At 38.7% G+C, this 17229-nt stretch overlaps 1 protein-coding gene across 4 annotated transcripts; it reads right to left on the reverse strand.

The window, feature by feature from the left end:
- Nucleotides 1-10571: 10571 nt before the first annotated feature.
- LOC147543400 (uncharacterized) lies at nt 10572-16778 on the reverse strand. 4 transcript variants are annotated; one of them, XM_086672826.1, is made up of 8 exons: nt 15884-16489; nt 15786-15841; nt 13130-15138; nt 12947-13028; nt 12682-12748; nt 11641-11826; nt 11454-11514; nt 10572-11301 (listed from the first exon to the last, which is right to left on the reverse strand). In XM_086672826.1, exons 3-8 carry the CDS (start codon nt 15033-15035, stop codon nt 11087-11089), a joined length of 2517 nt encoding a protein of 838 aa, XP_086528952.1. In that variant the 5' UTR covers nt 15036-15138; nt 15786-15841; nt 15884-16489; the 3' UTR covers nt 10572-11086. The 4 variants fall into 4 exon arrangements, with proteins under 4 accessions (XP_086528952.1, XP_086528950.1, XP_086528951.1 ...); XM_086672824.1 differs by having other exon boundaries at nt 15786-15940; nt 16076-16488; XM_086672825.1 differs by having other exon boundaries at nt 15786-15976; nt 16115-16386.
- Nucleotides 16779-17229: the final 451 nt, after the last annotated feature.

Raw genomic sequence — 17229 nt, forward strand, 5'->3', positions numbered from 1 at the left:
CTTTCCGGTCCCATCCACCTCCGGGTGTAGATATTTTTTAACCCTTGTCGACGATTTTTCACGTTGTACCTGGATTTTTCTTATGAGTTCCAAATCGAATGCTAGCAAGTTCATCACTAATTTTTTTCGATTATGTCTCCACGCAATTCAATTGCAAAATCAAAACATTAAGATCGGACAATGGATCCGAATTCATGAACTCATATTTACAAAATTGGTTCATTGATAAAGGAATTATACACCAACGTAGTTGTACTTACACACCTCAACAAAACGGGGTGGTTGAACGAAAACATCGCCACATTCTTGAAGTGGCCCGTTCCTTACGCCTTCAAGCGAATCTTCCTCTCTCCTTTTGGGGAGAATGTGTGTTAACCGCCGTTTATTTGATAAACAAATTACCAACACCCAACCTAAAAGGTAAGTCTCCTCATGAAATTATACTTGGTTCTCCTCCGAATCTTTCCCACCTTCGTGTGTTTGGTTGCCTTTGTTATGCCCGAATTCCTTTGGTCAAAACAAAGATGGATGCCCGCTCTTCCGTCGGAATATTTCTTGGTTACCCTAGTGGACAGAAGGGATACCGTATTTACGACATCTCAACAAAACGAATATTTATTTCCAGAGATATAACGTTTGTCGAAACTAGGTTTCCAATGTCCTCTTCTCCTCCGGCAGCAGCACCCTCTCCATGTCCTACGCCACATCTGTCCATTGACGACAATGGTACGTTTGTCTTTCCGGCAAACGTACCGAAGCACACTGTCCAGACGACGGACAGCAGCTCGGACGAAGCTGCTGTTCCTGTCAGTTCTGGACAGGTTACCGACACAGGGGTGCCTCCAGACACCCCTGCTGGACCTGCTTCGGGTTCTCAACAGACCATCACTCCTTCGGGGGGTGCCTGCAGACTCCACAGATGAGCTCCCCTGTCCAGGAGCGCCCTCAACATCAGTCGCTCCATTACCTACCGACGCCTCCTCGTCGCCTCCCTCGCCGAACGTCGCTCCCACTTCGGATTCCGACGACGAGAATTCCGGCCGACCCAAGAGGTCTCGCCGGCCACCAGCCCATCTTGCGGACTACATATGTTCAAATACGAGTACAATCAAGTATCCACTTAAAAATTATTTCTCTATTAACTCGTTTTCCACTTCCCATCAACTATTTCTCTCTTCGCTCTTGACAACAACCGAACCAACCTCTTTCACTCAAGCAATGAAGTCCTCCCATTGGAAAGACGCCATGGCCAAAGAAATTTCGGCCTTAGAAGAAAACAAAACTTGGACAATTACCAGTTTACCACCTGGCAAGAAACCCATCGGTTGTAAATGGGTATATAAAATCAAATTCAAATCCGATGGCTTCATCGAACGCTATAAAGCACGCCTGGTAGCTAAAGGCTATACCCAAATCAAAGGATTGGATTACAATGACACCTTTGCTCCAGTCGCTAAACTAGTTACTGTTCGTGTCCTTCTCTCCATCGCCGCCACCAAGGGCTGGACTCTCCATCAATTGGATGTAAATAACGCTTTCCTTCAAGGCGATTTGAATGAAGAGGTTTACATGAAACTTCCCCCCGGGTTTTCCTCTCAGGGGAGTCTAAAGTATGCCGACTTCACAAATCCCTTTATGGACTCAAACAGGCCTCCCGTCAATGGTTTTCAAAATTTTCATCCGTTCTTATCGAACGTGGTTTTTCTCAATCTAAGAGTGACTATTCCCTTTTTACTTTTCGTTCTCACTCCACTCAAATCTATGTTCTCGTCTACGTAGACGATATAATTATCACGGGAAATAATGACCATGCTATTTCCCAGTTAAAAGTTTTTCTTAATAAGGCATTCTCCTTAAAAGATTTGGGCCGCCTACAATACTTTCTTGGTATTGAAGTATCTCGCTCTTCACAAGGCATTTTTCTATGTCAACGGAAATATGCACTTGATATTCTAAAAGATTCTGGACTAACCGCTGCACGTCCTTCGGAGTTTCCTATGGAACAAAAACTCCGCCTCTCTCCCACCGACGGGACACCATTGGCCGATCCGTCAATTTACCGTCGTCTCATCGGCCGACTACTTTATTTAACGGTCACACGACCGGATATAACTTTTGCCGTAAACAACCTCAGTCAATTCATGCAAACACCCAGTCAAGTACACTTAGACGCCGCTCATCGCGTACTACGATACTTGAAAGGTACACTTGATAAAGGAGTCTTCTTATCCGCAAACAGCTCTCTCCACATTACAGGATACTGTGATTCGGATTGGGCTGGTTGTCCTTCAACCCGTAGATCAACTACAGGATACTTTACAATGATTGGGTCCAGTCCTCTTTCCTGGAAATCAAAGAAACAACCTACAGTTGCCAAATCTTCGGCAGAAGCAGAATATCAAGCTTTAGCCATACTTAAATGTGAATTACAATGGCTCAAGTATTTATTACTTGATTTTGGAATCGATCACTCCGATCCGATGACAGTTTACTGTGACAATCGGGCCGCTCTCCACATTGCTGACAACCCCGTCTTCCACGAACGTACCAAACACATTGAGATAGATTGCCACGTCGTTCGTGAAAAGATCAAAGACAACGTCATTGCCACGCGCTTCACCAGTTCAGATAATCAGTTAGCGGATATCTTCACAAAACCACTTGGGGCAGAACCGTTCAAGAACATTATTGGCAAGTTAGGCGTTACTTCCATTCCCGCTCTAACTTGAGGGGGAGTGTTGGAAGGTCTACTCCACTCGGCTAAACCGAGTGGATTAGGTCCACGGTTAGGATAAATATTCCTAGTATAATTAGGTTTCCTAGTATGATTAGGATTGTTGTATTAGATAGAGTTTTATATTTCTAAAACTTCTCCGATGTAAACCTATATAAAGAGATCCATACATAATGTAAAATACAAGTTGTAGTGTTAATAAACCAAGGTATTTACCTATCTCTCTCTCTCTCTCACACGATCAACAACTCACCATTATCATCACTCGGTTTTCACCCGAGATCACCATCAACCACTCTCGGTTATAACCGAGAGCTTCATTCTTCACTCTCGGTTATATCCGAGAAGCCATACCATCACTCTCGGCTTCACCTGAGAGTTGTCAATCAACCTCTCGGTTGTTATACCCGAGAGCAACATCTCTCTTCCTCTCGGTTCTCAACCGAGACTCTAACTCACTTCACCTCCACTCGGTTATACCCGAGTGTGTTCATCATTCAAAGGTCTAACCTTTTCACATTAGTACATACTAAAAAAAAATTTGCATGGATTTGCAAAGGCTTACTTAAACTTTTATAGGTATTTCTAAATACGTATATGAGTAGAAAGATACATGATCCCACTTGAGAAAGGAAATTTGATTTTTCGTATAGAAGTGAGAGAAAGGCAGGGTACAACTAATGCAAGGGCGGAGCCAGGATTTGAAATCGCACCTGGCTAGCCTAATTTTTTCATAAAAAAAAACGGTAGAAAAAAAATTTTGTTCCATACACCTATTGTTAGGAAGACGCAATTTTTAACGTACTTACAAGTTACAAAGTTACAATTAGTTAACTATGTTAAGCAACCAACATCTACCCTAATGTTTTTTCTGCAAATGTCAGTCGATAATGCATTTCTTAACAATGATTTAAATTTGCAGAGATTATCGCTAATGTAACTTTGTCATCCTTGTGATTCCATGGTAATTGTATTACAACTTTATTTGATAAAGTGCCTATAGTTTTAATTAAGGCGCAAAAGAATCAATATGGCGAGAACAAATAAAACCAAACTTTACGATAAAACTAAAATTGAAAGTGCACATAGTTGATCTCCACACATCTTTCTACGTGATTTACTACGACTATTTAGTAGTCTTGATAGATCTTAGTAAATCTTAAGAATGTCAGTATGTATGAGTAATTAGTAAACCTAGTCGTTTAAAATCAAGAGAAATCAAGAGAACTGATACGAGTGCATTGAAGAGAAAGAAAAAAGATAGCCAAATAAAGTGCATGGAGGGGGATTTGAAGCATGGACCTCGTGTGTGTGGGGTATATGGCTTACCACTAAGCCATCTCTTCCTCGTGTTTAGACTTAGCAAGGTATTTTATAAAACCTTCCCTGGCTACCAATAAGCTATCTTGCTAGTGTCTATACCTATTGAGAGATTTAACAAAATCTATCCCTGGCTGCAGCCAGGGATAGTCCACACATAGATTCGCCCTTGAACTAATGTAAGAAAACCAAAAGGGAAAGCAGTAGGTCCCATGGTGGTTGTTGTCTTTAACTTCCACAGGCAAAGACCAACTAACATATCTCAATCATATTCACCCTCATGTTCAGAGGCTCATAATATGCCCTAACTTTCTAGAGCTCAATCACACCTCAAAATCATTAAATCAATATGTAGTTAGTGCAAGATATCACATCAATGTTTCCTTGGGATTTAATATTGAACAAGAAAGGAGAGAGACTCTCTTTAGATCTTGTGAAATCATTTTTACCTTCAAAAGGTGTTCTTGTCTTTCAAAAAGTAATCAAGATTATGTGGCCATTATGCAAGAAAAGAAAGAAAGATCCAAATTTATGACTAGTGATAAAAGTATTACTCCTCTCTTTTAATTAAATAAATAATAACATATCAAATCAAAAGGTAGATGTGTCGGAAAGAAAGATATTTTCCGGTTGGATGAAAACAAATTTTTTTTTTTTGTTTCTTTCGAACACTACTCACTTGTTATGTTTTGATTTTCTTCTTCCTTCTCACTACCATCAACTCCCGCAACTATTAATTCCGGCGACAACAACTCCGGCTATCTCCCTTTCTCTCTCTCTTCATCCCTCTCTTTTCTCTTCTCTCTCTTTCCTCTTTTTTTTTCATGATTTTTGAAGGGGAGGCCCCTTCGCTGGTACTTAGAGAGAGAGAGAGTGAGACAGAGAAGAGAGAGAGTGAGACAGAGTGAGACAGAGAAGAGAGAGAGAGAAAGGAGAGAGAGAGAGAGTCGGTCAGAAGTGTCCGAAGACAGAGAGAGAGTCGGCCGGAGAAGAGAGAGACTGTGAAGAGAGAGAGAGATAAGGTGTGTTTGTGGACTCGTTTAGTTTCCACTTTTTGTCCCGAATTTTTTTCTTATTTCCCCGAAATACCAACCAATCAAAATTTGGGTAGTGGGAGGGGGAAGGCGACTCCAATGAAACATTTGCCCTAAAACTTGAACTTAGGTTAATTGAGTATATATGCAGCATACGAGCCATAAGTTTGAAAGTTTTCTTCATGTTCCTAATAACGTACTCCTACTAGGGCTGGGAAAACGGTCCGGAAACCCGCGATCCGGCCCGTTCGGCCCGAACCGTGGGAGACCGATGACCGAAGCAGCCCCGAGCCGGGTTAGCCCGGCCCGATTAAACGGGCTAATAGGGCCGGGCTCGGACAGGTTCTCAATTCCGAGTCCCGGCCCGTTAAGCCCGTCCAAAGCCCGGCCCGATGAGTAGCCCGTATGTGTAGCCCGAAAGTTTGCCCGTTAGTTGAGCCCGATGAGTAGCCCGTCATCCAGCCCGAAAATGTCCGCGTGTTTTTAATGAATCCAACGGCTGAGATTACATGTAATCTCAGCCGTTGGATTAAATCAATCGGGCCTATAAATACAACTATATTCCCTGTTATAAAACCCTAGCTCATTCTAAAGTCGAAACCCTAGGGAGAGTCTCTCTCTGTCCGCCGCTCTCTCTCTCTCTTCCGCCCCTCTCTCTCTCTCTCTTTCTGTTAACCCTTAACAATAACTCCATTAAAGACCACCATTAAAGACCACCATTAAAGAGTTAGGGTTAAACTCTTACTCGAAGTACCATTGATCGATCGTCCCTGCTTCGGTGTTCAACTTCAAGAATGGTTAGTACATTTTTTCGAGTAGACTCTTAACGATTATATCATTAATATTTGAAGCCTCTCTGTGATTTTCGAGTAGCCTAAAGTGGGTTGAAGCCTCTGATAGTCTGATCTCTGTGATGATGTGTTCATGATGGGTATACACTGATGATCTTCGGATCAAATGATGTGGTTAAGCCTTCGAACACATCTATGATGTTATTTGAAGCCTCTCTGTGATTTTCGAGTAGCCTGAAGTGGGAAGAAGCCTCTGATAGTCTGATCTCTGTGATGATGTGTTCATGATGGGTATACACTGATGATCTTCGGATCAAATGATGTGGTTAAGCCTTCGAACACATCTATGATGTTATTTGTGTTTATTTTCAATGTTTATTTTTTTTTTAGTTTAAGGTTGTAATCTGATGAATAATATCATTAATATTATTTGTTGTGATTATACATTTATATGTGAAGATCTTAGACTCTAACGAGTCAGATCTGTTTGATCAGACAGATCAAAGACAAACCTTTGATCTGTCTGATCAAATAGATCGGATAGAGGTCGTTTATCGTTGGATGATCAAAGATGTACTCGGAGCTGTATTTTTTTTTTTTTTTGTGGTGGATGGATGATGATCATGATGTACATGTACAGATACAAAAAAAAATAGTGGATATGTTTATTTTTTTTTTAGTTGTGAAACAGAACACCTCATTTGAGGTTGATCTGTTTAATCAGACGAATCTGACTATCGATCTGTCTGATTAAACAGATCGAGTGTTCTGTTTCATTATCATAGTATCATACATGATAATCAAATAGTATGATACTATGATAATCAAATAAAATTCGAGTATGATAATCAAATAGAATCACTAAAATTCGAGTCTGATTTGTTTAATCAGACAGATCTGAGTCATCTGACTAACGATCTGTCTGATCAAACAAATCAGAGTTATGTTTCATAATCATAGTATCATACTATCATTGGTACTATTTCGTCCAATAGTATGATACTATGATAATCAAATACACGATAGAGTAATTTTTTTTTTGTATAGTATTGAAACAGAATCACTAACATTCGAGTCTGATTTGTTTAATCAGACAGATCTGAGTCATCTGACTATCGATCTGTCTGATCAAACAAAACAGAGTGTTCTGTTTCATAACTATTTGATTGATAGATAAAATCATAGGTCCTAAAAAAATCAAAATGATCTTGCCTTCATAAACCGGACAACTAGTCTCAAATATCTTCTTTTTTAATTTTTTTTTTCAAACTAATCTCTCTTTTTTTCCCTTTTTAAAACTTTTCTTTTCATTTTAAAACAACTAACTTCTCTGATTTTTTCTAAACCAACTTTTTTTTTCTAATTCTATTCTCTCTGTTTTGTTTTAAAAAACTCTTCTCTTTTTCTTAACTTCTACCCTAACTCTTTTTAAAACAACTAACTTTTCTGATTTTTTCTAAAACAACTTCTTTTGTTTCTATTCTCTCTGCTTTGTTTTCAAAAACTCTTCTACTCTTTATACATAACTTACTTCTATTCTAACTTGTCTGTTTTTGAACTTGTCTATTTCTAACTTCTATATTTCTTACCTTCTCTGTAGGACTCAAGATTTCAGACTGGATCACTTGTCATTCCAGTTTTGGATACGTTGTTCAAACACTTAGAAGGACCGAATTGATGAAGAACCTATATGGTTCTCCCAATTGTGGACACTTCTTTGTTGTTAGAACACCGTAACCAAAATGGGTGGTTCAAGGAAGCTGGTTAGAAATTGAATGTCCGAACGAATATTGATGTTCCTACAAACCGATGATGAATTTCGTTATCTTAGATCTCTCATGAACTCAGCTTAGTAGAATGACTTTCTATGTTGGTTGTGGTTCTACTTAGGTTGATTTGACGGAGAGTCAGAGTGGTGCTCATGGAGAAGTATCTCCTGCTAGTACTGTTGATCCTCCTGTTCCTGGTGTGTCTGCCCCTGCTGGTTCTCCCGCAGGCGAAGTAGATGTGCTGACTGGAACGTCAACCTGTGCGAGAGGCAGAAGTTCTAAGGTTTGGGACTTTTATTCTTTTTATGATGCTCCTGATCCTAAAAATGGAGGCAAGATCGTTAAAATGGCAAAGTGTAACTTTTGTGGTGTTTCTCGAAATTCAAAATCATCTAACGGGACAACGCATTTCAAGAGACACACATTTAAGTGTGCTAAAGCACTAAAAATCGACTTGACTCAATCAAAGTTGGTGCAAGATCCAAACAGTGGTAATATGGGTTCATTTCAGTTTAGTCAAGCGAGAGCTCGCAAAAACACGATCAAGCTTTTAATCCTTCGCGAGTTGCCGATGCAATTTGTGGAGGACCCCTTCTTTCAATTTTATATTACTGATTCCTTCCATCCTGGGTTCAAGTCATTTTCTAGGAGCACTGTTAGAAATGATATCCTTAAATACTTTAAGGAAGAAAAAGATGCACTCAGAAATGTTTTACTTAGTGCTCCTGGTCGAATTGCTCTTACTTCTGATATCTGGTCTTCGAACCAGAGGCTTAGTTACATGTGCATTACAGCGCACTATATTGATGAAATTTGGTGTGTCCAAAAGAGAATCATCTCTTACATTCTCTTGGACAAGTCTCATACGGGGGAGCACATTGCCAACGTTTTGTATGATAAGCTAACTAATGACTGGATGATATCTGGCAAAGTGTTTTCCTTGTCAATGGATAATGCAAGTGCAAATACTGTGTCTGTTTCTCGTTTAATCGATTTAATGCCTCAATTACCTTTGAGAGGCGAATTATTTCACGTTCGATGTTGCTGTCATATCTTGAACTTGGTTGTTCAGGATGGTTTTAAAGTTCCCCAGTTTAAAGAAATGCTTACACGGTTGAAAGGTTGTCTTGAATATATCTCTGCATCGGAGACTCGAAATGCACAATTTCGAACACATTGTGAATCAAAAAACTATTCTCCTAAAAAATTGCAGTTAGATGTAAAACATCGTTGGAATTCAACCTATCTTATGTTGAGAAGTGCCCTTCCGTTTAAGGATCCGATTGACTCGTTCTTATCTGATCGATCTCCGCCTTTTGTCTTATCGAGTAGTGATTGGCAGCACGCCAATTTGTTGTACAAGTTTTTGAAGCCTTTTTATGAGGCAACCAACTTCTTTTCTGGTGTTGATTATGTGACTTCTAACTCCGTCTTGGAGTATTTGGTTGATATTGGGATGGTATTTTTAGATAATCGGCACGATCCTATGTTTGCGGGCATTATTCATTTCATGGAGTCTAAATTTTGCAAGTATTGGGGTGAAACTCCCGTATTGTTTGGTGTTGCATGTATTTTAGATCCAAGGATCAAAATGAAAGTTCATATGCTCTTAACCGAACTTCAGAATTGTTTCGATACTTCGGCTCATGTTATCAAGTGTTCTACCGAGCAATCTGCCACCATGATCGGCAAGTTACGTGAATTATTTAAAGAGTATACGGCTGATTTGAGTGTGCCTACATCTGTTTCTTCGTCGTCTACTGTTGATCAACCTCAGAGTGAGCTCGATGGACCGTCTAGGCGTGGTGCTTTTTGGAGAAGTATTAAGAGAGTCCGAAAGGACCCAATAGCTACCGCTTCCGAAGAAATATCTAGATACGAGTCTGAGCCAGATCCTGCGGTCGATAATATTGAAAAGTTTGATGTTTTGGGTTGGTGGAGTGAGAACGAGAAGAGGTATCCGATTTTGTCCCGAATAGCACGTGATGTTCTTGCTGTCCCGGTTTCGACTGTTGCTTCCGAGTCGGCTTTCTCTTTAGGTAAAAGAATTTTGGGGGACTATCGGAGTAGCCTAACTCCGGAAATGTTGGAGTGTTGTGTTTGTCTTAAGGATTGGTGGAAACATGAGCTTAATGTTACTTTGAAGGAGTTTGATCCATTAAACGACGGGTTTCCCGAACCAACTCCTGGTCCTAGCATTTCTCAAGTTCAATTGCTCGATTAATGAATGAAGGAGAGAAATGTAACTTTTTGTTTATATTTTGGACTTTTTGTTATTAAAGTGTTGGAGGGAAGGAAATGTACTTTTTGTTATTAAAATGGGTGATTATGTAATTTTGTTTATGATGATAATCATATATATAATGGTTGGTATTTTATTTAATTATTGTTTTTTTATTAAATTAATTTTTTTTTTTTAAATTATTGTTTATTTTTATTTTTTTAATAATTCAATAAACCCGAGCCCGCCCGACCCGAGCCCGTTGGAACCCGTTCGGGTAGTCGGGCTCGGACGGGCTTTGGACACTTCATGTCTTAGATTCGCCCGGCCCGATCCGCCCGGCTCATTACCTCGGGCTCGGCTTATCCGAGCCCGATCCGCCCGAGCCCGGCGCTTGGTAGCCCGAGCCCGACCGAGCCCGCCCGATTCCCACCCCTAACTCCTACTAGATTGCAAAGCAAAAGAGAACTAGAAATAGAGAAGCTAGTGTTCGCCACGTCCACGGTGACAACAAAATAGAGAACCCAAAAATGAAACTCCACTTTTCAACAAAAAAAAAAAAATTAAAACATAGACAGCCCAATTTTTATCAAATTCCGACTTCAACCTAACTTTTCTAGTAAATTTTCATGTAAAGTCCAATCATGCGGAGTTAAAAAATTAAAACATAGACAGCCCATCATCTTATAATAATCAATTGTAAAAAAGAGAACGATGAACAGTTCTTATTTAAATTAGCAAAAGAATCATATCTTGTAAATGGTTAACTTCAATAATACTAAAAATAACAAACTAAAAACAATGGAAGTACGAAAAAGAAGTGATAAAATGGATACAACTCGCTTCATCTAAGTAACTCGAACAACATTAGAACACATTATGAGTTTAAGCAGATGAAATGATCCATCTGAACACTACAAAATTATGATACAACTTCAAACCAACAATTGCCTCTGCAACATTTGGTCTTCTAAAACCGTCTTCACCTTGATGCCAATTGAAAATAGAATAACTTGTTCACTTCTGAATGTCTATGACAATTAAACCCATATAGCTCTATCTGCTATAGTTAAGTCATTTCCTACACTGAAACCCAAACGATCTAACTCGATCGAGTATTGATAAGGTTTTGATTCGCCTTTAATACTTCATGCCCAGAATTTTGTCTCTGGATCACTTCATTTTGAATGACAATTATTTCCAAGGCAGATATAGCTTCATCGTGCAGTTCTCATCCAATACTGATTCGACGAATTGTTGTTATTACCTCTCATTCTCGTTTTATACTTACCGATAATTCGAAGGTAGAAGGACCAAGAGGCGCTCTTGCTAGTAATTGCACGTTGACCAAAGGGATGTTTCTCGACATAATTTTGAACATTTTCGGCCTCAAGTAAACCTTCTAGATACACCCGAAGATCTCCTCCTGGACCTGTGTGCAAAAAAACGAGTAAGAACAACTTAAATTTTCATTCATATTCCATGAGTACAGTTACTCACTTGGAAGACCATAGTGGAAGTCCAATTTTGCAAAACTCAGTTTAATTCCTAAAAAAATAAATTTAGCATTGAAACAAGTCTCACCTAATGAATTATCATCCTTGTTCTTATATTCGTATGGAGGTGGGAAGATGGCAGTGTGTGGCTACAAAAGCAAATGAAGAGTGAGAGATGAGAAATACATACAAAAATTAATATGTAACACCGCCCATGATGATGATGATGGTGACAGAGAGAGGGAGAGAGCGAGAGAGCAAGTGATGTCACTTACAGGATTCCGTAGAGCTTTGTAGGGGGAATCGTCCAATAATAAAGTGTTTGATTCATTATACTCGCCCTTTTCCCATGGAAGACTATCCTCCTGCTTATTCCATAGTTTACTCAGTTCCTTTAAAACCAAAGGCTTTTGACTGTTCTCTAAAGTGTTGAATCCTGTATCGGTGCAATGTGACTGGTGCTGTTGATAAGATCATAAGAAAAGTCGGTTAGTGAAAAAGAAATAAAAGTAACATCAAGAGTTAAGCTGACTATATCCATGGACTCAATTCTAAAAGACTTCCATTGCAATTATATCATATCGTCATACATAAATAAAAAAACAAATTTGGAAATAATTACAACCGCACGGGTACCTCAATTCCCAACTATCCCCTTATTCAATTCCAACAAGAAACATATCTTCCAGTGAATAATTTTTGTTTTCACTATAACAACAGATACATGACGAGATATGCAAAAAGAGAGACCAATATTCAAACAAACACATTTTATATATGGGTCGACTCGAAAGGGAAGGAAGAAACAAAGAAAAAGGACCTTGTTTAGACTGAACGAATATAAAAGTAGTAGTTCTGGAAGACGAGAATCTGACACAGAGTAGTTCCAGTACCAGACATGCTAATCTTCGAGGAGCGACAAGCGTCCAGTAATATACTAATGATATACGCGTGTCGAACTTGTTTGATTTTTGGTGAAAAATGACTTGTCTAAAACCCAATAACTTGGCCTTGGAGAAGGACCAAATTAATTAAACTTGAAGCAAATAAAACACTCAATCGAGATGATGGTGATACTTCTGCTAACCCGTATTTGAGTTAAAGGAGCATAGAATCAAGAAAGATGCAGAACAACTAAATATGGTCAAAGAATGTTATTGACAACAAGAGTTAAGTGCAGAACAAGAGTTATAGACTGATCCTACGGGCTGAACATCCATATGATATTCGAAGTCCAATACCAGCAATACATGTATACTATAAGAAATACTATATGAATACTACCGAAGGAAATGAGGCCAAATAAATAACGTTACCCAAGAAAATAACAGATGCTGTTTCATATCTCCCATGATAAAGTCAAGCACGCTGGTCACGTTTCTCCTTCAAAGAGTCGAACCAAAAGAAAGGTTATGAGCCCCAATATAAAAACTGGTTTGAGAAGAAAGAGTAGCATGAAAACAACGCGCCAACCAACGATGAAGAAAACAAGAAATAAAAGAGATTAAAAAAAAATAGTTCGAATTAGGAAAACAAAGGAAAAGGCAAAGACACTATGAAAGAAGTGGGTAGGAAGAATACTTCGTTCTCGATGACCAGACACCCACATTAAAGTTCGCAAAACAGAACTTTAAGAAGTCGTCACAGAAAGGCCTCTTAAAAACTGAAAAGATAAACAGAACTAGTTAGATACCAGGGAATTTAAACAATATGACAAAATCACTGAAAATTCAAGAGTTCCAATATCCATTCCAATATCCTTACGTGCTTTTACTGAAATGTACGTATCTGGTGTATATCCAGGAGGAGGATCAGAAACAATGTCGGCAAGCAGTCCATTCAGATCAAGGACAAGAAGCTTTTTCCTCTTACAAGTAATAGATGCTCCTATTGGTGAAGCATGTAAAGTTCTGCCTAGGTTATCCTGGTTGTTGGGTATCTCTAGTACGACAGCATCCCCTGGAGCATCCTCGTTTTGTGAAGTTTTTGCCTCCATCTGACATACATTTGAAGATAACTTTAGGTTTTCCTCACAGACATGAAAGGCATTCGCTTCAAGATCTCCAGATTGTAGCTGCTTGGTAGGATGGACAGATGGAACTTCATAAGCTACATCTCCATAGGCAGTACGGTTAGCAATCCCTCTAATATATCTCCTCCTCCACCTGCTTGATGCAGATGCCAGGTTAGCATACTTCTTCTTAAAGGGAAATTCTTCAGTAGCTACTATCAAAGAGTTGCATCCTTCTGCAGTTGAGATCTTCACAGGGCTAACGTCTTTCTCAATAAGATCATCTTTTATGTTTCTCTTAGTTAGCGAAAGAGAAATTGTTTCTTCCTTCTCACATTCACTTGAAGTATTCTCCGTTACATGTTCTGGCTGCTTGGGACTATTGTAAACCGGAGATGTAGAAGTTTTACTTTCGTCAAGAGAATGTTTGCCCTTTACTCTATTTCGTCTCCTTGGTCTGGGTTTCTTATTAGAAAAATGAGTAGAAGATTCACCTGTGCCGACATTTTCAACAGCGCGCGGTGAGGTGCGGCGGCCATTATCATTTTCTGCGAGATACACATCTCCCTTAACAGGCTCCTTCAGGTTATCTACCTTTGCGCTCTTTGTTTTACCAAAATCATTCTCCGTAGTAACTATTCCATCCCAATTTAGATTGCTGTCACAACTCAAATTGCTTGCTTTCACTCTCTCCTTACTTTCCACTAGTGCGAGCATATCATCTTCTTGTGAACAATTTTGTTGAACATTCAATGAAGAATTAGGTACTGCATCCTTGTTTGGCGACAAATGATTACTCGGGGAATCAAATAACTTTTTCTTCTTCCTCGGGTGTTTCATAGGAGCACTCTCCTCGACTGAGAGTGAAGTTGCCAATGAGTCATTCTTTATCATAGAATCAGTTTCACTTTTTGAAATACCTATCTTGTCCACTTCAACCACATAGTCACAGGGTAATACTTCCTGACTCTTCCTCCTTCCATCTGAATCGTGGTCATTAGACTCACTAAACTTCATTTTTTTCTTCTTCTTCTCGCTTTCAAATGTTTTCTCTCTCGCGTTCCGTTCAAGAGTTTGGTCTGCATTCTCACAAGGAGTTGCATCAACCTCAATCTGATTTGGTTTATCCATGACCTCTGAGGTAGCTTTCGTATTTTGCCTCAAAGTACTGGAATTTTTTCTTGCAAGCTTATTCGTACTCTCTTCCACCAGATTTTGTTCCAAATCATTATTTTTGAGCAAGTTAGACCTCTTGCTCTTCCTTTTTATTTTCCTTTCACTCACTTCACCATGGTCATCTGTTGTTCCTCCTGTATTCTCTACGTTTTCTTTGACTGGAGGCCCTTCTATGAAATCCTCCTGCATTTCCTTTTGCTTTTCTGAAACGTTTTCATTCATTTCAAGGTTAGAGCTCTTGCACTTCCTCTTCTTTTTCCTCTCACTCACTTCAGCATGCTTGTCTATTGTTTCTTCTGCAGTCTCTACGTTTTCTTTAACTACAGGCCTTTCTAAATAATCATCTCGCATTTTCTTCTGTTTCTCTGAAATGTTTTCAACAGTTTGAGATGAATTATCACGAGATTTTCTCTTGTAAATCTTCACATTCTTATTTAAGGAAATCTCAGATTCATTTGAATCCTCTTTCTCAATTGGTCCCATCCAAACAATCTCTTATATATCTCAACCAATACTTATTCCTAATGCAAAAGACTCGAAATCCCTTCCTATTCTATTCGTTAACTTCTACACTTTATTGAATGACCTGCAAAATCACATTCACGTTAGACATAAAAATCCAAATCACTTGAAATGATATATTAATCTTTCTCATTAAGGAAGCTACAGTGGTGGGAGGTCTCAAAAAAGTTTTAGCATGAAGGCAGTTTAACGAGGGGTAACCTCGACTCATAAAACTATGACACTTAGCGTTAAAAGTTAAGAAACACATGTTCTTCCACAACAAGTGACATACAGTATTAGGACTTCACGAATTATAAAGGACTAACGTTAATTAGTAACGCGAGAAAGTGAACTCAAGTAGAAGCAAACAAGTGGCTCAAACAACAAACAGCCGATTCTACACCTCCTGGACTTCAAGTCATAATAATAAAACTAATCTAATAAAAAAATAAAAAACAACCAATGCCACCAATTAATGCCTATGTCTCAGTTTTCATCACAAAATCTAAAGTTTTATTCTTTCTCTCCTAGAGATTAGTCCGAGACAGAAGCCTCAACCCCCTTCCCCCGTCAAGGCATAGTTAGAGGTATGCATTTATGTTGTTTGTGAAGATGTGCATGCGTAAATGCTGAAAACTTAATTTCTCTTGCGAAGCTCCTCACTGACTGAAATAGAATAAATATCAACCAATACAAGTTATTAGTAAATTATGTATCAACAGGCGTTACCCTCTGAAAGTTCTGGGAATCTGTAAAATTCCGATAGGGCAAGTCAGGGTAGTTGCCTAGTGACATCACGGGAAAAATGCAGGCCTTACAGTAATTGCAACTAATTCAAGCATACACCACTGAACCATATATACTTCAATTGGATATTTCCACAGCTATCGGATTGACATATTTTAAAATAGGGGAAAACCCTAATTTTCAACCACAAGATATCAAAATGTCAAAAAGAGCAGACTTTTTCAGACGATGGATCATCAGAAACTTCGAATTGATCAATTGGAAATTTCCACGCAGCTATCAGATTAACATATTTTAAAATAGGGGAAAACCCTAATTTTCAACTAAGAAGCACACAAGATATCAAAATGTCAAAAAGAGCAGACTTTTTCAGAAGATGAATCATCAGAAACTCGAATTGATCAATTTGCACTAAAAAGACACATTAAGTAAACTTCGATTTAATGAAATCATGAAATGTGAAAAGAAAAGTTCTGTACTAGACTATTAGTTGACCTAGATTGGCATCATAACGAATCTGAGAAACATGTATAGAATGAAATAGATATGAGAATTCTGACGTAGATGAATTCAAAAGAAGATTAGGGTTTAGAGAATTAGAGTAGTACCTGCTTTTAGGACTGCCCGTTTAACTTTTCGCGGACAAAAATACGAACTCCTAAAATTTAGCCGTGGGAATCTGGGCTAGGTTTTTGTACTTGGTGAATGTCTTTATCTCTCTGTCACTCTTCTCTATGGGTAAATTACTGTTTGGTACCCATATTTTGATAATCTAATCTTTTTGGACTTCATATTGTGACCACTCCCATTTTACGCCCCTAATTAACTTTTAGAATCTGTTATTGATTACATTTTTGATCCATTTTGCCCTTTTCTACTTTCTCTCTCATTAAACTTTGTCCCCTCTCTCGCTCGGGTGGGATTCCTAAAACCGTTCATCCTTGAGTAATTTTCATTCACGACCAGAGACGGTACGGGAAACAACTAAAACGATGTTTTCAATGGATTCAAAGACGCTATTAAGAACCAAGAGGGGATGTTTGAACCTTGTTCTCACAAAAATCGGTTAGACTATTTTTAAATTTTAACCTCGAAGTTCGTTACAAAGCACAGTAAAGTAGGGTTGAACTGGGAAGTTTTTGTTATTTTTTCAGAACTGTGAAGTTGATCGAGCTCTATTATTTTCAGTACTTTATTGCTCCACAAAATTTAAAATGATTTAGATAGTTTTTCAATGTCCGACTTCACGCGCGAACGCTATCCGTTATAAAAATTGCAGAAAAGTCACACATCAAATAAAACATTGTCTGGTTCTGTTTTCACTTCCTAAAAGATACGGAATTTCACATGAAAGATATAACAGGGTCGAATTCAAATAGACATATGAATTATATTCAATACCAACCATGCCACAATCTAACTAGAG

Source organism: Eschscholzia californica, unplaced genomic scaffold (genome assembly GCF_041429995.1).
Source record: "Eschscholzia californica isolate CP2 unplaced genomic scaffold, dmEscCali1.0.p SCAF_4, whole genome shotgun sequence".
Lineage (NCBI taxonomy): Eukaryota > Viridiplantae > Streptophyta > Magnoliopsida > Ranunculales > Papaveraceae > Eschscholzia > Eschscholzia californica.